At 55.5% G+C, this 22231-nt stretch overlaps 1 protein-coding gene across 1 annotated transcript in view; it reads left to right on the forward strand.

Moving 5' to 3' along the window:
* LOC147094578 (integrin alpha-M-like) overlaps positions 1–22231 on the forward strand; it is a 151337-nt gene that overhangs the window by 28596 nt on the left and 100510 nt on the right. Inside the window, exon 9 of the mRNA XM_085974408.1 lies at positions 1676–1743. Within this exon, the coding sequence (XP_085830534.1) occupies positions 1676–1743 (68 nt within the window). The remainder of the gene's footprint in view (positions 1–1675; positions 1744–22231) is intronic.

Below are 22231 nucleotides of genomic sequence, written 5' to 3' on the forward strand. Positions count from 1 at the left end.
CAACTAGACCTACTCGACAAATACTGCCAAAATTGGGCTCTAACAGTAAATCTAAAGAAAACCAACATCATGATTTTTCAAAAAAGGCCCAGATGTCAGGAAAACAAATACCAATTTACCCTCAGTGATACCGCTATAGGACACACTATGAGCTACACCTACCTTGGTCTAACTATTACAGCATCAGGGAGCTTCAGCATAGCAGTGAATGCACTAAAAGAAAAAGCCCGAAGAGCCCTATATGCAATAAAAAGAAAATTCTACAACATCCAAATCCCAATCAAAATCTGGCTCAAAATATTTGACAGCATAATCCTGCCCATTGCACTGTACGGTAGTGAAGTATGGGGCCCGCTAAATCAACAAAGCTACACTAAATGGGAAAAACACACAATAGAAGCCCTACATGCAGAATTCTGCCGAAGCATCCTTCGCATCCAAAGAAAAACGCCAACAAATGCATGCAGAGCCGAACTAGGCAGATACCCACTGATAATAAACATCCAAAAACGAGCACTAAACTTCCTAAATCACCTCAAATCTAGCTCCCCAGACACCCTTCATTTCAAAGCCTTTCAGACCCAAGAGCTAAACCCAGAAAAGAGTCCCCTGAGTCAGCTGCTACTGAAACTAAGTACTCAGCCGGACCCTGACCAGCCCCAGACCAACACAGCCGTCCAAACACCAATCCGAGTGAACCAAATCATTAAACAATGCAAAGAAACCTACCTGGAACATTGGAACAAAATAACCGAAAGCCAAAGCAGATTAGAATGTTACCGGGCCCTAAAAAGAGATTATAAACTGGCAGACTACCTCAAGACCATCAGAGACACAAAACAGAGACAGACCCTCACCAGGTACAGACTAAGCGACCACCAACTGGAAATTGAAAAAGGCAGATACAAGAAATCCTGGCAGCCTAGAGAGAATAGAATATGCGATCAATGTCTGGCCGGCGAGGTTGAAACAGAAATGCATTTCCTCCTAAAATGCGAAAAATTCAACACATCAAGAAACATATTATTCAACAAGCTAAGCCAAACAACCCCAGATTTCAAGGAATTGGATGACCTGTCAAAATTGAGATTAGTCCTGGGAGAAGGAGACAGACCATACCTTGGGGCCAAATATGTAACAACATGTCACAACCTGAGGACTGTTTAAAAGTAAGACTGTTTAAAATTAATATTGTTAAAAGTAATATTGTATGTACCCAACAAATGTCAAATCGATTGACACCTACAGAATGTTGGAAAACTGTACCTTTTTGCTATGTAAGCTTTGGCAATATGGTTCTCTGTAAACTTTCATGCCAATAAAGCATTTGAATTGGAAAAAATTGGAATTGGAGAGACAGAGGCAGAGACAGAGAGAGAGAGAGCGAGATACAGACAGAGACAGACAGAGAGAGAGACAGACAGACAGAGAGAGACAGAGAGAGAGGGAGAGACAGAGAGAGAGGGAGAGAGAGTGAGCGGGTTGACCCCGAGAATGATCAGCGAGTGTGGATGTCGGGCCGCATTGTAAACGGACTGGGACATGGCGGGGTGCAAGAGCAAACACCAGTGCGCACAGGAGAGAGGAGGGCTCAGCTCGGGAGAGGTGGGAGTGCGGGGGGGAACGCGAGGAGACACTGGGTTACTCCTCACGCCTGTCTTCCTGATTCCAACAGCTCCCATTCGAGAAGAACTGCGGGACAGACCAGGTGTGCGTGGCAGATTTAGATGTCAACGTCACTGGGTAGGTAATTGATGGACCCACGCACTGTATCTAACACACTGTGACACCCTGTCCCAGAGGGGGAAAGGACAGTGTATCTAACGCACTGTGACACTCTGTCCCAGAGGGGGAAAGGACAGTGTATCTAACGCACTGTGACACCCTGTCCCAGAGGGGCAAAGGACAGTGTCTCTAACGCACTGTGACACCCGGTCCCAGAGGGGGAAAGGACAGTGTATCTAACACACAATGACACCCGGTCCCAGAGGGGGAAAGGACAGTGTATCTAACGCACTGTGACACCCGGTCCCAGAGGGGGAAAGGACAGTGTATCTAATGCACTGTGACACCCGGACCCAGAGGGGGAAAGGACAGTGTATCTAACGCACTGTGACACCCGGTCCCAGAGCGGGAAAGGACAGTGTATCTAACGCACTGTGACACCCGGTCCCAGAGGGGGAAAGGACAGTGTATCTAACGCACTTTGACACCCGGTCCCAGAGGGGGAAAGGACAGTGTATGTAACGCATTGTGACACCCGGTCCCAGAGCGGGAAAGGACAGTGTATCTAACGCACTGTGACACCCGGTCCCAGAGGGGGAAAGGACAGTGTCTCTAACGCACTGAGACACCCGGTCCCAGAGTGGGAAAGGACAGTGTATCTAACGCACTGTGACACCCGGTCCCAGAGGGGGAAAGGACAGTGTATCTAACACACAATGACACCCGGTCCCAGAGTGGGAAAGGACAGTGTCTCTAACGCACTGTGACACCCGGTCCCAGAGGGGGAAAGGACAGTGTATCTAACGCACTGTGACACCCGGTCCCAGAGGGGGAAAGGACAGTGTATCTAACGCACTGTGACACCCGGTCCCAGAGGGAGAAAGGACAGTGTATCTAACGCACTGTCACACCCGGTCCCAGAGGGGGAAAGGACAGTGTATCTAACGCACCGTGACACCCGGTCCCAGAGGGAGAAAGGACAGTGTATCTAATGCACTGTCACACCCGGTCCCAGAGGGGGAAAGGACAGTGTATCTAACGCACCGTGACACCCGGTCCCAGAGGGAGAAAGGACAGTGTATCTAATGCACTGTCACACCCGGTCCCAGAGGGGGAAAGGACAGTGTATCTAACGCACTGAGACACCCGGTCCCAGAGTGGGAAAGGACAGTGTATCTAACGCACTGTGACACCCGGTCCCAGAGGGGGAAAGGACAGTGTATCTAACACACAATGACACCCGGTCCCAGAGTGGGAAAGGACAGTGTCTCTAACGCACTGTGACACCCGGTCCCAGAGGGGGAAAGGACAGTGTATCTAACGCACTGTGACACCCGGTCCCAGAGGGGGAAAGGACAGTGTATCTAACGCACTGTGACACCCGGTCCCAGAGGGAGAAAGGACAGTGTATCTAACGCACTGTGACACCCGGTCCCAGAGGGGGATAGGACAGTGTATCTAACTCACTGTGACACCCGGTCCCAGAGGGGGAAAGGACAGTGTATCTAACGCACTGTGACACCCGGTCCCAGAGGGGGAAAGGACAGTGTATCTAACGCACTTTGACACCCGGTCCCAGAGGGGGAAAGGACAGTGTATGTAACGCATTGTGACACCCGGTCCCAGAGGGGGAAAGGACAGTGTATCTAACGCACTGTGACACCCGGTCCCAGAGGGGGAAAGGACAGTGTATCTAATGCACTGTGACACCCGGACCCAGAGGGGGAAAGGACAGTGTATCTAACGCACTGTGACACCCGGTCCCAGAGCGGGAAAGGACAGTGTATCTAACGCACTGTGACACCCGGTCCCAGAGGGGGAAAGGACAGTGTATCTAACGCACTGTGACAGCCGGTCCCAGAGGGGGAAAGGACAGTGTATCTAACGCACTGTGACACCCGGTCCCAGAGGAAGAAAGGACAGTGTATCTAACGCACTGTGACACCCGGTCCCAGAGGGGGAAAGGACAGTGTATCTAACGCACTGTGACACCCGGTCCCAGAGGGGGAAAGGACAGTGTATCTAACGAACCGTGACACCCGGTCCCAGAGAGTAAAAGGATAGTGTATCTAACGCTACATGACACCCTGTCCCAGAGGGGGAAAGGACAGTGTATCTAACGCACTGTGACACCCGATCCCAGAGGGGGAAAGGACAGTGTATCTAACGCACCGTGACACACGGTCCCAGAGGGGGAGAGGACAGTGTATCTAACGCACTGTCACACCCGGTCCCAGAGGGGGAAAGGACAGTGTATCTAACGCACCGTGACACCCGGTCCCAGAGGGAGAAAGGACAGTGTATCTAATGCACTGTCACACCCGGTCCCAGAGGGGGAAAGGACAGTGTATCTAACGCACTGTGACACCCGGTCCCAGAGGGGGAAAGGACAGTGTATCTAACGCACTGTCACACCCGGTCCCAGAGGGGGAAAGGACAGTGTATCTAACGCACCGTGACACCCGGTCCCAGAGGGAGAAAGGACAGTGTATCTAACGCACTGTCACGCCCGGTCCCAGAGGGGGAAAGGACAGTGTATCTAACGCACTGTGACACCCGGTCCCAGAGGGGGAAAGGACAGTGTATCTAATGCTCTGTGACACCCGGTCCCAGAGGGGGAAAGGACAGTGTATCTAACGCACTGTGACACCCGGTCCCAGAGAGTGATAGGACAGTGTATCTAACGCATTGTGACACCCGGTCCCAGAGGGGGAAAGGACAGTGTATCTAACGCACCGTGACACCCGGTCACAGTGGGGGAAAGGACAGTGTATCTAACGCACCGTGACACCCGGTCCCAGAGAGGGAAAGGACAGTTTATCTAACGCACTGCGACACCCTGTCCCAAAGGGGGAAAGGACAATGAATCTAACACAATGTGACACCCGGTCTCAGAGGGGGAAAGGACAGTGTATCTAACGCACTGTGACACCCGGTCCCAGAGGGGGAAATGACAGTGTATCTAACGCACTGTGACACCCGGTCCCAGAGGGGGAAAGGACAGTGTATCTAACGCACTGTGACACCCGGTCCCAGAGGGGGAAAGGACAGTGTATCTAACGCACTGTGACACCCGGTCCCAGAGGGGGAAAGGACAGTGTATCTAACGCACCGTGACACCCGGTCCCAGAGGGGGAAAGGACAGGGTATCTAACGCACCGTGACACCCTGTCCCAGAGGGGGAAATGACAGTGTATCTAACGCACTGTGACACCCGGTCCCAGAGGGGGAAAGGACAGTGTATCTAACGCAGTGTGACACCCTGTCCCAGAGGGGGAAAGGACAGTGTATCTAACACACTGTGACTCCCGGTCCCAGAGGGGGAAAGGGCAGTGTATCTAACGCACTGTGACACCCGGTCCCAGAGGGGGAAAGGACAGTGTATCTAACGCACTGTGACACCCGGTCCCAGAGGGGGAAAGGGCAGTGTATCTAACGCACTGTGACACCCGGTCCCAGAGGGGGAAAGGACAGTGTATCTAACGCACTGTGACACCCGGTCCCAGAGGGGGAAAGGACAGTGTATCTAACGCACTGTGACACCCGGTCCCAGAGGGGGAAAGGACAGTGTATCTAATGCACTGTGACACAAGGTCCCAGAGGGAGAAAGGACAGTGTATCTAACGCACTGTCACACCCGGTCCCAGAGGGGGAAAGGACAGTGTATCTAACGCACTGTGACACCCGGTCCCAGAGGAGGAAAGGGCAGTGTATCTAACGCACTGTGACACCCGGTCCCAGAGAGTGATAAGACAATGTATCTAACGCATTGTGACACCCGGTCCCAGAGGGGGAAAGGACAGTGTGTCTAACGCACCGTGACACCCGGTCCCAGAGGGGGAAAGGACAGTGTATCTAACGCACCGTGATACCCGGTCCCAGTGGGGGAAAGGAAAGTGTGTCTAACGCACCGTGACACCCGGTCCCAGAGAGGGAAAGGACAGTTTATCTAACGCACTGTGACACCCTGTCCCAAAGAGGGAAAGGACAATTTATCTAACACACTGTGACACCCGGTCCCAGAGGGGGAAAGGACAGTGTATCTAACGCACTGTGACACCCGGTCCCAGAGGGGGAAAGGACAGTGTATCTAACGCACTGTGACACCCGGTCCCAGAGGGGGAAAGGACAGTGTATCTAACGCACTGTGACACCCGGTCCCAGAGGGGGAAAGGACAGTGTATCTAACGCACTGTGACACCCGGTCCCAGAGGGGGAAAGGACAGTGTATCTAACACACTGTGACACCCGGTCCCAGAGGGGGAAAGGACAGTGTATCTAACACACTGTGACACCCGGTCCCAGAGGGGGAAAGGACAGTGTATCTAACGCACTGTGACACCCGGTCCCAGAGAGGGAAAGGACAGTGTATCTAACGCACTGTGACACCCGGTCCCAGAGGGGGAAAGAACAGTGTATCTAACGCACTGTGACACCCGGTCCCAGAGGGGGAAAGGACAGTGTATCTAACGCACTGTGACACCCGGTCCCAGAGCGGGAAAGGACAGTGTATCTAACGCACCATGACACCTGGTCCCAGAGGGGGAAAGGACAGTGCATCTAACGCACTGTGACACCCGGTCCCAGAGAGGGAAAGGACAGTGTATCTAATGCACTGTGACACTCTGTCCGAGAGGGGGAAAGGACAGTGTATCTAACGCACTGTGACACCCTGTCCCAGAGGGGGAAAGGACAGTGTATCTAACGCACTGTGACACCCTGTCCCAGAGGGGGAAAGGACGGTGTATCTAATGCACTGTGTCTGCCCGGTCCCAGAGGGGGAAAGGACAGTGTATCTAACGCACTGTGACACCCGGTCCCAGAGGGGGAAAGGACAGTGTATCTAACGCACCATGACACCTGGTCCCAGAGGGGGAAAGGACAGTGCATCTAACGCACTGTGACACCCGGTCCCAGAGAGGGAAAGGACAGTGTATCTAATGCACTGTGACACCCGGTCCCAGAGGGGGAAAGGACAGTGTATCTAACGCACTGTGACACCCGGTCCCAGAGGGGGAAAGGACAGTGTATCTTACACACTGTGACACCCGGTCCCAGAGGGGGAAAGGACAGTGTATCTAATGCACTGTGTCTGCCCGGTCCCAGAGGGGGAAAGGACAGTGTAACTAATGCACCGTGACACCCGTTCCCAGAGGGGGAAAGGACAGTGTATCTCATGCACTGTGACACCCGGTCCCAGACAGGGAAGGACAATGTATCTATCGCACTGTGACACCCTGTCACAGAGGCGGAAAGGACAGTGTATCTAATGCACTGTGACTCCCTGTCCCAGAGGGGGAAAGGACAGTGTATCTAACACGCTGTGACACCCTGTCCCAGAGGGGGAAAGGACAGTCTATCTAACACACTGTGACACCCTGTCCCAGAGGGGGAAAGGACAGTGTATCTAACGCACTGTGACACCCGGTCCCAGAGGGGGAAAGGACAGTGTATCTAACGCACTGTGACACCCGGTCCCAGAGGGGGAAAGGACAGTGTACCTAACGCACTGTGACACCCTGTCCCAGAGGGGGAAAGGACAGTATATCTAACACACTGTGACACCCTGTCCCAGAGGGGGAAAGGACAGTGTATCTAACGCACTGTGACACCCAGTCCCAGAGAGAGAAAGGACAGTGTATCTAACACGCTGTGACACTCTGTCCCAGAGGGGGAAAGGACAGCGTATCTAACGCACCGTGACACCCGGTCCCAGAGGGGGAAAGGACGGTGTATCTAACACACTGTGACACCCGGTCCCAGAGGGGGAAAGGACAGTGTATCTAATGCACTGTGACACGCGGTCCCAGAGGGGGAAAGGACAGTGTATCTAACGCACTGTGACACCCGGTCCCAGAGGGGGAAAGGACAGTGTATCTAACGCACTGTGACACCCGGTCCCAGAGGGGGAAAGGACAGTGTATCTAACGCACTGTGACACCCGGTCCCAGAGGGGGAAAGGACAGTGTATCTAACGCACCGTGACACCCAGTCCCAGAGGGGGAAAGGACAGTGTATCTAACGCACTATGACACTCGATCCCAGAGGGGGAAAGGACAGTGTATCTAATGCACCGTGACACGCGGTCCCAGAGAGGGAAAGGACAGTTTATCTAACGCACTGTGACACCCGGTCCCAGAGTGGTTAAGGACACTGTATCCAACGCACCGTGACACCCGGTCCCAGAGGGGGAAAGGACAGTGTATCTAACGCACTGTGACACCCGGTCCCAGAGGGGGAAAGGACAGTGTATCTAATGCACTGTGACACGCGGTCCCAGAGGGGGAAAGGACAGTGTATCTAACGCACCGTGACACCCGGTCCCAGAGAGGGAAAGGACGGTGTATCTAACGCACTGTGACACCCGGTCCCAGAGGGGGAAAGGACAGTGTATCTAACGCACTGTGACACCCGGTCCCAGAGGGGGAAAGGACAGTGTATCTAACGCACTGTGACACCCGGTCCCAGAGGGGGAAAGGACAGTGTATCTAATGCACTGTGACACGCGGTCCCAGAGGGGGAAAGGACAGTGTATCTAACACACTGTGACACCCGGTCCCAGAGGGGGAAAGGACGGTGTATCTAACGCACTGTGACACCCGGTCCCAGAGGGGGAAAGGACAGTGTATCTAACACACTGTGACACCCGGTCCCAGAGGGGGAAAGGACAGTGTATCTAATGCACTGTGACACGCGGTCCCAGAGGGGGAAAGGACAGTGTACCTAACGCACTGTGACACCCGGTCCCAGAGGGGGAAAGGACAGTGTATCTAATGCACTGTGACACCCGGTCCCAGAGGGGGAAAGGACAGTGTATCTAATGCACTGTGACACGCGGTCCCAGAGGGGGAAAGGACAGTGTATCTAACACACTGTGACACCCGGTCCCAGAGGGGGAAAGGACAGTGTATCTAACGCACTGTGACACTCGGTCCCAGAGGGGGAAAGGACAGTGTATCTAACGCACTGTGACACCCGGTCCCAGAGGGGGAAAGGACAGTGTATCTAACACACTGTGACACCCGGTCCCAGAGGGGGAAAGGACAGTGTATCTAATGCACTGTGACACGCGGTCCCAGAGGGGGAAAGGACAGTGTATCTAACGCACTGTGACACCCGGTCCCAGAGGGGGAAAGGACAGTGTATCTAACGCACTGTGACACCCGGTCCCAGAGGGGGAAAGGACAGTGTATCTAACGCACTTTGACACCCGGTCCCAGAGGGGAAAAGACAGTGTATGTAACGCATTGTGACACCCCGTCCCAGAGGGGGAAAGGACAGTGTATCTAACGCACTGTGACACCCGGTCGCAGAGGGGGAAAGGACAGTGTATCTAACACACTGTGACACACGGTCCCAGAGGGGGAAAGGACAGTGTACCTAACGCACTGTGACACCCGGTCCCAGAGGGGGAAAGGACAGTGTAACTAACGCACTGTGACACCCGGTCCCAGAGGGGGAAAGGACAGTGTATCTAACGCACTGTGACACCCGGTCCCAGAGGGGGAAAGGACAGTGTATCTAACGCACTGTGACACCCGGTCCCAGAGGAAGAAAGGACAGTGTATCTGACGCACTGTGACACCCGGTCCCAGAGGGGGAAAGGACAGTGCATCTAACGCACTGTGACACCCGGTCCCAGAGGGGGAAAGGACAGTGTGTCTAACGCACCGTGACACCCGGTCCCAGAGAGGGAAAGGACAGTGTATCTAATGCACTGTGACACCCGGTCCCAGAGGGGGAAAGGACAGTGTATCTAACGCACCGTGACACCCGGTCCCAGAGGGGGAAAGGACAGTGTATCTAACGCACTGTGACACCCGGTCCAAGAGGGGGAAAGGACAGTGTATCTAACGCACTGTGACACCCGGTCCCAGAGGGGGAAAGCAGAGTGTATCTAACGCACTGTCACACCCGGTCCCAGAGGGGGAAAGGACAGTGTAGCTAACGCACCGTGACACCCGGTCCCAGAGGGAGAAAGGACAGTGTAGCTAACGCACCGTGACACCCGGTCCCAGAGGGGGAAAGGAAAGTGCATCTAACGCACTGTGACACCCGGTCCCAGAGAGGGAAAGGACAGTGTATCTAATGCACTGTGACACTCTGTCCGAGAGGGGGAAAGGACAGTGTATCTAACGCACTGTGACACCCGGTCCCAGAGGGGGAAAGGACAGTGTATCTAACGCACTGTGACACCCGGTCCCAGAGGGGGAAAGGACAGTGTATCTAACGCACTGTGACACCCGGTCCCAGAGGGGGAAATGACAGTGTATCTCACGCACTGTGACACCCTGTCCCAGAGAGGGAAAGGACAGTGTAACTAATGCACCGTGACACCCGGTCCCAGAGGGGGAAAGGACAGTGTATCTCATGCACTGTGACTGCCTGTCCCAGAGGGGGAAAGGACAGTGTATCTAACACGCTGTGACACCCTGTCCCAGAGGGGGAAAGGACAGTCTATCTAACACACTGTGACACCCTGTCCCAGAGGGGGAAAGGACAGTGTATCTAACGCACTGTGACACCCGGTCCCAGAGGGGGAAAGGACAGTGTATCTAACGCACTGTGACACCCGGTCCCAGAGGGGGAAAGGACAGTGTATCTAACGCACTGTGACACCCGGTCCCAGAGGGGGAAAGGACAGTGTATCTAACGCATTGTGACACCCTGTCCCAGAGGGGGAAAGGACAGTGTATCTAACGCACTGTGACACCCGGTCCCAGAGGGGGAAAGGACAGTGTATCTAACGCACTGTGACACCCGGTCCCAGAGGGGGAAAGGACAGTGTATCTAACGCACTGTGACACCCGGTCCCAGAGGGGGAAAGGACAGTGTACCTAACACACTGTGACACCCTGTCCCAGAGGGGGAAAGGACAGTGTATCTAACACACAGTGACACCCTGTCCCAGAGGGGGAAAGGACAGTGTATCTAACACACTGTGACACCCAGTCCCAGAGAGAGAAAGGACAGTGTATCTAACGCACCGTGACACCCGGTCCCAGAGGGGGAAAGGACAGTGTATCTAATGCACTGTGACACCCGGTCCCAGAGGGGGAAAGGACAGTGTATCTAACACACTGTGACACCCGGTCCCAGAGAGAGAAAGGACAGTGTATCTAACACGCTGTGACACTCTGTCCCAGAGGGGGAAAGGACAGTGTATCTAACGCACCGTGACACCCGGTCCCAGAGGGGGAAAGGACAGTGTATCTAATGCACTGTGACACGCGGTCCCAGAGGGCGAAAGGACAGTGTATCTAACGCACCGTGACACCCGGTCCCAGAGAGGGAAAGGACAGTGTATCTAACGCACTGTGACACCCGGTCCCAGAGTGTTAAGGACAGTCTATCCAACGCACCGTGACACCCGGTCCCAGAGGGGGAAAGGACAGTGTATCTAACGCACTGTGACACCCGGTCCCAGAGGGGGAAAGTACAGTGTATCTAACACACTGTGACACCCGGTCCCAGAGGGGGAAAGGACAGTGTATCTAACGCACCGTGACACCCGGTCCCAAAGGGGGAAAGGACAGTGTATCTAACGCACTGTGACACGCGGTCCCAGAGGGGGAAATGACAGTGTATCTAACGCACTGTGACACCCGGTCCCAGAGGGGGCAAGGACAGTGTATCTAACGCAGTTTGACACCCGGTCCCAGAGGGGGAAAGGACAGTGTATGTAACGCATTGTGACACCCGGTCCCAGAGGGGGAAAGGACAGTGTATCTAACGCACTGTGACACCCGGTCCCAGAGGGGGAAAGGACAGTGTATCTAACGCACTGTGACACCCGGTCCCAGAGAGGGAAAGGACAGTGTATCTAATGCACCGTGACACCCGGTCACAGAGAGGGAAAGGACAGTTTATCTAACGCACTGTGACACCCGGTCCCAGAGTGGGTAAGGACACTGTATCCAACGCACCGTGACACCCGGTCCCAGAGGGGGAAAGGACAGTGTATCTAATGCACTGTGACACCCGGTCCCAGAGGGGGAAAGGACAGTGTATCTAATGCACTGTGACACGCGGTCCCAGAGGGGGAAAGGACAGTGTATCTAACGCACTGTGACACCCGGTCCCAGAGGGGGAAAGGACAGTGTATCTAACGCACTGTGACACCCGGTCCCAGAGGGGGAAAGGACAGTGTATCTAACGCACTGTGACACCCGGTCGCAGAGGGGGAAAGGACTGTGTACCTAACGCACTGTGACACCCGGTCCCAGAGGGGGAAAGGACAGTGTATCTAACGCACTGTGACACCCGGACGCAGAGGGGGAAAGGACAGTGTATCTAACGCACTGTGACACCCGGACGCAGAGGGGGAAAGGACAGTGTATCTAACGCACTGTGACACCCGGTCGCAGAGGGGGAAAGGACTGTGTACCTAACGCACTGTGACACCCGGTCCCAGAGGGGGAAAGGACAGTGTATCTAACGCACTGTGACACCCGGACGCAGAGGGGGAAAGGACTGTGTACCTAACGCACTGTGACACCCGGTCCGAGAGGGGGAAAGGACAGTGTATCTAACGCACTGTGACACCCGGACGCAGAGGGGGAAAGGACAGTGTATCTAACGCACTGTGACACCCGGTCGCAGAGGGGGAAAGGACTGTGTACCTAACGCACTGTGACACCCGGTCCCAGAGGGGGAAAGGACAGTGTATCTAACGCACTGTGACACCCGGACGCAGAGGGGGAAAGGACAGTGTATCTAACGCACTGTGACACCCGGACGCAGAGGGGGAAAGGACGGTGTATCTAACGCACTGTGACACCCTGTCCCAGAGGGGGAAAGGACAGTGTATCTAACGCACTGTGACACCCGGTCCCAGAGGGGGAAAGGACAGTGTAACTAACGCACTGTGACACCCGGTCCCAGAGGGGGAAAGGACAGTGTATCTAACGCACTGTGACACCCGGTCCCAGAGGGGGAAAGGACAGCGTATCTAACGCACTGTGACACCCGGTCCCAGAGGAAGAAAGGACAGTGTATCTAACGCACCATGACACCCGGTCCCAGAGGGGGAAAGGACGGTGTATCTAATGCACTGTGACACCCGGTCCCAGAGGGGGAAAGGACAGTGTGTCTAACGCACCATGACACCCGGTCCCAGAGAGGGAAAGGACAGTGTATCTAATGCACCATGACACCCTGTCCCATAAGGGGAAAGGACAGTGTATCTAACGCACTGTGACACACGGTCCGAGAGGGGGAAAGGACAGTGTATCTAACGCACTGTGACACCCGGTCCCAGAGGGGGAAAGGACAGTGTATCTAACGCACTGTGACACCCGGTCCCAGAGGGGGAAAGCAGAGTGTATCTAACGCACTGTCACACCCGGTCCCAGAGGGGGAAAGGACAGTGTATCTAACGCACTGTGACACCCGGTCCCAGAGGGGGAAAGGACAGTGTATCTAACGCACCGTGACACCCGGTCCCAGAGAGGGAAAGGACAGTGTATCTAACGCACTGTGACACCCGGTCCCAGAGGGGGAAAGGACAGTGTATCTAACGCACTGTGACACCCGGTCCCAGAGGGGGAAAGGACAGTGTATCTAACGCACCGTGACACCCGGTCCCAGAGAGGGAAAGGACAGTGTATCTAACGCACTGTGACACCCGGTCCCAGAGGGGGAAAGGACGGTGTATCTAATGCACCGTGACACCCGGTCCCAGAGAGGGAAAGGACGGTGTATCTAACGCACTGTGACACCCGGTCCCAGAGTGGTTAAGGACACTGTATCCAACGCACCGTGACACCCGGTCCCAGAGGGGGAAAGGACAGTGTATCTAACGCACCGTGACACCCGGTCCCAGAGGGGGAAAGGACAGTGTATCTAATGCACTGTGACACCCGGTCCCAGAGGGGGAAAGGACAGTGTATCTAACGCACTATGACACCCGGTCCCAGAGGGGGAAAGGACAGTGTATCTAACGCACCGTGACACCCTGTCCCAGAGGGGGAAATGACAGTGTATCTAACGCACTATGACACGCGGTCCCAGAGGGGGAAAGGACAGTGTATCTAACGCACTGTGACACCCGGTCCCAGAGGGGGAAAGGACAGTGTATCTAACGCACTGTGACACCCGGTCCCAGAGGGGGAAAGGACAGTGTATCTAACGCACTTTGACACCCGGTCCCAGAGGGGAAAAGACAGTGTATGTAACGCATTGTGACACCCGGTCCGAGAGGGGGAAAGGACAGTGTATCTAACGCACTGTGACACCCGGTCGCAGAGGGGGAAAGGACAGTGTATCTAACGCACTGTGACACCCGGTCCCAGAGGGGAAAGGACAGTGTATCTAACGCACTGTGACACCCGGTCCCAGAGGGGGAAAGGACAGTGTATCTAACGCACTGTGACACCCGGACGCAGAGGGGGAAACGACAGTGTATCTAATGCACTGTGACACCCGGTCCCAGAGGGGGAAAGGACAGTGTATCTAACGCACTGTGACACCCGGTCCCAGAGGGGGAAATGACAGTGTAACTAACGCACTGTGACACCCGGTCCCAGAGGGGGAAAGGACAGTGTATCTAACGCACTGTGACACCCGGTCCCAGAGGGGGAAAGGACAGCGTATCTAACGCACTGTGACACCCGGTCCCAGAGGAAGAAAGGACAGTGTATCTAACGCACTGTGACACCCGGTCCCAGAGGGGGAAAGGACAGTGCATCTAACGCACTGTGACACCCGGTCCCAGAGGGGGAAAGGACAGTGTGTCTAACGCACCATGACACCCGGTCCCAGAGAGGGAAAGGACAGTGTATCTAATGCACCATGACACCCTGTCCCATAAGGGGAAAGGACAGTGTATCTAACGCACTGTGACACACGGTCCGAGAGGGGGAAAGGACAGTGTATCTAACGCACTGTGACACCCGGTCCCAGAGGGGGAAAGGACAGTGTATCTAACGCACTGTGACACCCGGTCCCAGAGGGGGAAAGGACAGTGTATCTAACGCACTGTGACACCCGGTCCCAGAGGGGGAAGGCAGAGTGTATCTAACGCACTGTCACACCCGGTCCCAGAGGGGGAAAGGACAGTGTAGCTAACGCACCGTGACACCCGGTCCCAGAGGGAGAAAGGACAGTGTATCTAACGCACTGTCACACCCGGTCCCAGAGCGGGAAAGGACAGTGTATCTAATGCACTGTGACACCCGGTCCCAGAGGGGGAAAGGACAGTGTATCTAACGCACTGTGACACCCGGTCCCAGAGGGGGAAAGGACAGTGTATCTAACGCACCGTGACACCCGGTCCCAGAGGGAGAAAGGACAGTGTATCTAACGCACTGTCACACCCGGTCCCAGAGGGGGAAAGGACAGTGTATCTAACTCACTGTGACACCCGGTCCCAGAGGGGGAAAGGACAGTGTATCTAATGCACTGTGACACGCGGTCCCAGAGGGGGAAAGGACAGTGTATCTAACACACTGTGACACCCGGTCCCAGAGAGGGAAAGGACAGTGTATCTAACGCACCGTGACACCCGGTCCCAGAGAGGGAAAGGACAGTTTATCTAACGCACTGTGACACCCGGTCCCAGAGTGTTAAGGACAGTGTATCCAACGCACCGTGACACCCGGTCCCAGAGGGGGAAAGGACAGTGTATCTAACGCACTGTGACACCCGGTCCCAGAGGGGGAAAGTACAGTGTATCTAACACACTGTGACACCCGGTCCCAGAGGAGGAAAGGACAGTGTATCTAACGCACCGTGACACCCGGTCCCAGAGAGGGAAAGGACAGTTTATCTAACGCACTGTGACACCCGGTCCCAGAGAGGGAAAGGACAGTTTATCTAACGCACTGTGACACCCGGTCCCAGAGGGGGAAAGGACAGTGTATCTAACGCACCGTGACACCCGGTCCCAGAGAGGGAAAGGACAGTTTATCTAACGCACTGTGACACCCGGTCCCAGAGTGTTAAGGACAGTGTATCCAACGCACCGTGACACCCGGTCCCAGAGGGGGAAAGGACAGTGTATCTAACGCACTGTGACACCCGGTCCCAGAGGGGGAAAGTACAGTGTATCTAACACACTGTGACACCCGGTCCCAGAGGGGGAAAGGACAGTGTATCTAACGCACCGTGACACCCGGTCCCAAAGGGGGAAAGGACAGTGTATCTAACGCACTGTGACACCCGGTCCCAGAGGGGGAAAGGACAGTGTATCTAACGCACTGTGACACGCGGTCCCAGAGGGGGAAATGACAGTGTATCTAACGCACTGTGACACGCGGTCCCAGAGGGGGAAATGACAGTGTATCTAACGCACTGTGACACCCGGTCCCAGAGGGGGCAAGGACAGTGTATCTAACGCACCGTGACACTCGGTCCCAGAGGGGGAAAGGACAGTGTATCTAACGCACTGTGACACGCGGTCCCAGAGGGGGAAATGACAGTGTATCTAACGCACTGTGACACCCGGTCCCAGAGGGGGCAAGGACAGTGTATCTAACGCACTTTGACACCCGGTCCCAGAGGGGGAAAGGACAGTGTATGTAACGCATTGTGACACCCGGTCCCAGAGGGGGAAAGGACAGTGTATCTAACGCACTGTGACACCCGGTCCCAGAGGGGGAAAGGACAGTGTATCTAACGCACTGTGACACCCGGACCCAGAGGGGGAAAGGACAGTGTATCTAACACACTGTGATACCCGGTCCCAGAGGGGGAAAGGACAGTGTATCTAACGCACTGTGACACCCGGTCCCAGAGGGGGAAAGGACAGTGTATCTAAAGCACTGTGACACCCGGTCCCAGAGGGGGAAAGGACAGTGTATCTAACGCACTGTGACACCCGGTCCCAGAGGAAAAAAGGACAGTGTATCTAACGCACTGTGACACCCGGTCCCAGAGGGGGAAAGGACAGTGTATCTAACGCACTGTGACACCCGGTCCCAGAGGGGGAAAGGACAGTGTATCTAACGCACCGTGACACCCGGTCCCAGAGAGGGAAAGGACAGTGTATCTAATGCACCGTGACACCCGGTCCCAGAGAGGGAAAGGACAGTTTATCTAACGCACTGTGACACCCGGTCCCAGAGGGGGAAAGGACAGTGTATCTAACACACTGTGACACCCGGTCCCAGAGGGGGAAAGGACAGTGTATCTAACGCACCGTGACACCCGGTCCCAGAGGGGGAAAGGACAGTGTATCTAACGCACTGTGACACCCGGTCCCAGAGTGGTTAAGGACACTGTATCCAACGCACCGTGACACCCGGTCCCAGAGGGGGAAAGGACAGTGTATCTAACGCACCGTGACACCCGGTCCCAGAGGGGGAAAGGACAGTGTATCTAACGCACCGTGACACCCGGTCCCAGAGGGAGAAAGGACAGTGTATCTAACGTACCGTGACACCCGGTCCCAGAGGGGGAAAGGACAGTGTATCTAACACACTGTGACTCCCGGTCCCAGAGGGGGAAAGGGTACTGTATCTAACGCACTGTGACACCCGGTCCCAGAGGGGGAAAGGACAGTGTATCTAACGCACTGTGACACCCGGTCCCAGAGGGGGAAAGGACAGTGTATCTAATGCACTGTGACACGCGGTCCCAGAGGGGGAAAGGACAGTGTATCTAACGCACTGTGACACCCGGTCCCAGAGGGGGAAAGGACAGTGTATCTAACGCACTGTGACACCCGGTCCCAGAGGGGGAAAGGACAGTGTATCTAACGCACTTTGACACCCGGTCCCAGAGGGGAAAAGACAGTGTATGTAACGCATTGTGACACCCGGTCCCAGAGGGGGAAAGGACAGTGTATCTAACGCACTGTGACACCCGGTCCCAGAGGGGGAAAGGACAGTGTATCTAACGCACTGTGACACCCGGTCCCAGAGGGGGAAAGGACAGTGTATCTAACGCACTGTGACACCCGAACGCAGAGGGGGAAAGGACGGTGTATCTAACGCACTGTGACACCCGGTCCCAGAGGGGGAAAGGACGGTGTATCTAACGCACTGTGACACCCGGTCCCAGAGGGGGAAAGGACAGTGTATCTAACGCACTGTGACACCCGGTCCCAGAGGGGGAAAGGACAGCGTATCTAACGCACTGTGACACCCGGTCCCAGAGGAAGAAAGGACAGTGTATCTAACGCACTGTGACACCCGGTCCCAGAGGGGGAAAGGACAGTGCATCTAACGCACTGTGACACCCGGTCCCAGAGGGGGAAAGGACAGTGTGTCTAACGCACCATGACACCCGGTCCCAGAGAGGGAAAGGACAGTGTATCTAATGCACCATGACACCCTGTCCCATAAGGGGAAAGGACAGTGTATCTAACGCACTGTGACACACGGTCCGAGAGGGGGAAAGGACAGTGTATCTAACGCACTGTGACACCCGGTCCCAGAGGGGGAAAGGACAGTGTATCTAACGCACTGTGACACCCGGTCCCAGAGGGGGAAAGGACAGTGTATCTAACGCACTGTGACACCCGGTCCCAGAGGGGGAAGGCAGAGTGTATCTAACGCACTGTCACACCCGGTCCCAGAGGGGGAAAGGACAGTGTAGCTAACGCACCGTGACACCCGGTCCCAGAGGGAGAAAGGACAGTGTATCTAACGCACTGTCACACCCGGTCCCAGAGCGGGAAAGGACAGTGTATCTAATGCACTGTGACACCCGGTCCCAGAGGGGGAAAGGACAGTGTATCTAACGCACTGTGACACCCGGTCCCAGAGGGGGAAAGGACAGTGTATCTAACGCACCGTGACACCCGGTCCCAGAGGGAGAAAGGACAGTGTATCTAACGCACTGTCACACCCGGTCCCAGAGGGGGAAAGGACAGTGTATCTAACTCACTGTGACACCCGGTCCCAGAGGGGGAAAGGACAGTGTATCTAATGCACTGTGACACGCGGTCCCAGAGGGGGAAAGGACAGTGTATCTAACACACTGTGACACCCGGTCCCAGAGAGGGAAAGGACAGTGTATCTAACGCACCGTGACACCCGGTCCCAGAGAGGGAAAGGACAGTTTATCTAACGCACTGTGACACCCGGTCCCAGAGTGTTAAGGACAGTGTATCCAACGCACCGTGACACCCGGTCCCAGAGGGGGAAAGGACAGTGTATCTAACGCACTGTGACACCCGGTCCCAGAGGGGGAAAGTACAGTGTATCTAACACACTGTGACACCCGGTCCCAGAGGAGGAAAGGACAGTGTATCTAACGCACCGTGACACCCGGTCCCAGAGAGGGAAAGGACAGTTTATCTAACGCACTGTGACACCCGGTCCCAGAGAGGGAAAGGACAGTTTATCTAACGCACTGTGACACCCGGTCCCAGAGGGGGAAAGGACAGTGTATCTAACGCACCGTGACACCCGGTCCCAGAGAGGGAAAGGACAGTTTATCTAACGCACTGTGACACCCGGTCCCAGAGTGTTAAGGACAGTGTATCCAACGCACCGTGACACCCGGTCCCAGAGGGGGAAAGGACAGTGTATCTAACGCACTGTGACACCCGGTCCCAGAGGGGGAAAGTACAGTGTATCTAACACACTGTGACACCCGGTCCCAGAGGGGGAAAGGACAGTGTATCTAACGCACCGTGACACCCGGTCCCAAAGGGGGAAAGGACAGTGTATCTAACGCACTGTGACACCCGGTCCCAGAGGGGGAAAGGACAGTGTATCTAACGCACTGTGACACGCGGTCCCAGAGGGGGAAATGACAGTGTATCTAACGCACTGTGACACGCGGTCCCAGAGGGGGAAATGACAGTGTATCTAACGCACTGTGACACCCGGTCCCAGAGGGGGCAAGGACAGTGTATCTAACGCACCGTGACACTCGGTCCCAGAGGGGGAAAGGACAGTGTATCTAACGCACTGTGACACGCGGTCCCAGAGGGGGAAATGACAGTGTATCTAACGCACTGTGACACCCGGTCCCAGAGGGGGCAAGGACAGTGTATCTAACGCACTTTGACACCCGGTCCCAGAGGGGGAAAGGACAGTGTATGTAACGCATTGTGACACCCGGTCCCAGAGGGGGAAAGGACAGTGTATCTAACGCACTGTGACACCCGGTCCCAGAGGGGGAAAGGACAGTGTATCTAACGCACTGTGACACCCGGACCCAGAGGGGGAAAGGACAGTGTATCTAACACACTGTGATACCCGGTCCCAGAGGGGGAAAGGACAGTGTATCTAACGCACTGTGACACCCGGTCCCAGAGGGGGAAAGGACAGTGTATCTAAAGCACTGTGACACCCGGTCCCAGAGGGGGAAAGGACAGTGTATCTAACGCACTGTGACACCCGGTCCCAGAGGAAAAAAGGACAGTGTATCTAACGCACTGTGACACCCGGTCCCAGAGGGGGAAAGGACAGTGTATCTAACGCACTGTGACACCCGGTCCCAGAGGGGGAAAGGACAGTGTATCTAACGCACCGTGACACCCGGTCCCAGAGAGGGAAAGGACAGTGTATCTAATGCACCGTGACACCCGGTCCCAGAGAGGGAAAGGACAGTTTATCTAACGCACTGTGACACCCGGTCCCAGAGGGGGAAAGGACAGTGTATCTAACACACTGTGACACCCGGTCCCAGAGGGGGAAAGGACAGTGTATCTAACGCACCGTGACACCCGGTCCCAGAGGGGGAAAGGACAGTGTATCTAACGCACTGTGACACCCGGTCCCAGAGTGGTTAAGGACACTGTATCCAACGCACCGTGACACCCGGTCCCAGAGGGGGAAAGGACAGTGTATCTAACGCACCGTGACACCCGGTCCCAGAGGGGGAAAGGACAGTGTATCTAACGCACCGTGACACCCGGTCCCAGAGGGAGAAAGGACAGTGTATCTAACGTACCGTGACACCCGGTCCCAGAGGGGGAAAGGACAGTGTATCTAACACACTGTGACTCCCGGTCCCAGAGGGGGAAAGGGTACTGTATCTAACGCACTGTGACACCCGGTCCCAGAGGGGGAAAGGACAGTGTATCTAACGCACTGTGACACCCGGTCCCAGAGGGGGAAAGGACAGTGTATCTAATGCACTGTGACACGCGGTCCCAGAGGGGGAAAGGACAGTGTATCTAACGCACTGTGACACCCGGTCCCAGAGGGGGAAAGGACAGTGTATCTAACGCACTGTGACACCCGGTCCCAGAGGGGGAAAGGACAGTGTATCTAACGCACTTTGACACCCGGTCCCAGAGGGGAAAAGACAGTGTATGTAACGCATTGTGACACCCGGTCCCAGAGGGGGAAAGGACAGTGTATCTAACGCACTGTGACACCCGGTCCCAGAGGGGGAAAGGACAGTGTATCTAACGCACTGTGACACCCGGTCCCAGAGGGGGAAAGGACAGTGTATCTAACGCACTGTGACACCCGAACGCAGAGGGGGAAAGGACGGTGTATCTAACGCACTGTGACACCCGGTCCCAGAGGGGGAAAGGACGGTGTATCTAACGCACTGTGACACCCGGTCCCAGAGGGGGAAAGGACAGTGTATCTAACGCACTGTGACACCCGGTCCCAGAGGGGGAAAGGACAGTGTATCTAACGCACTGTGACACCCGGTCCCAGAGGGGGAAAGGACAGTGTAACTAACGCACTGTGACACCCGGTCCCAGAGGGGGAAAGGACAGTGTATCTAACGCACTGTGACACCCGGTCCCAGAGGGGGAAAGGACAGCGTATCTAACGCACTGTGACACCCGGTCCCAGAGGAAGAAAGGACAGTGTATCTAACGCACTGTGACACCCGGTCCCAGAGGGGGAAAGGACAGCGTATCTAACGCACTGTGACACTCGGTCCCAGAGGGGGAAAGGACAGTGTATCTAACGCACTGTGACACCCGGTCCCAAAGGGGGAAAGGACGGTGTATCTAACGCACTGTGACACCCGGTCCCAGAGGGGGATAGGACAGTGTATCTAACGCACTGTGACACCCGGTCCCAGAGGGGGAAAGGACAGTGTATCTAACGCACTGTGACACCCGGTCCCAGAGGGGGAAAGGACAGTGTATCCAACGCACTGTGACACCCGGTCCCAGAGGGGGAAAGGACGGTGTATCTAACGCACTGTGACACCCGGTCCCAGAGGGGGAAAGGACAGTGTATCTAACGCACTGTGACACCCGGTCCCAGAGGGGGAAAGGACAGCGTATCTAACGCACTGTGACACCCGGTCCCAAAGGGGGAAAGGACAGTGTATCTAACACACTGTGACACCCGGTCCCAGAGGGGGAAAGGACAGTGTATCTAATGCACTGTGAGACCCGGTCCCAGAGGAGGAAAGGACAGTGTGTCTAACGCACTGTGACACCCGGTCCCAGAGGGGGAAAGGACAGTGTATCTAACGCACTGTGACACCCGGTCCCAGAGAGGGAAAGGACAGTGTATCTAACGCACTGTGACACCCGGTCCCAAAGGGGGAAAGGACAGTGTATCTAACGCACTGTGACACCCGGTCCCAGAGGGGGAAAGGACAGTGCATCTAACGCACTGTCACACCCGGT

The sequence above is a fragment of the Somniosus microcephalus genome, unplaced genomic scaffold, assembly GCF_052327205.1.
Source record: "Somniosus microcephalus isolate GS21.2 unplaced genomic scaffold, FLI_Smic_1.0 unresolved_chr1, whole genome shotgun sequence".
NCBI lineage: Eukaryota > Metazoa > Chordata > Chondrichthyes > Squaliformes > Somniosidae > Somniosus > Somniosus microcephalus.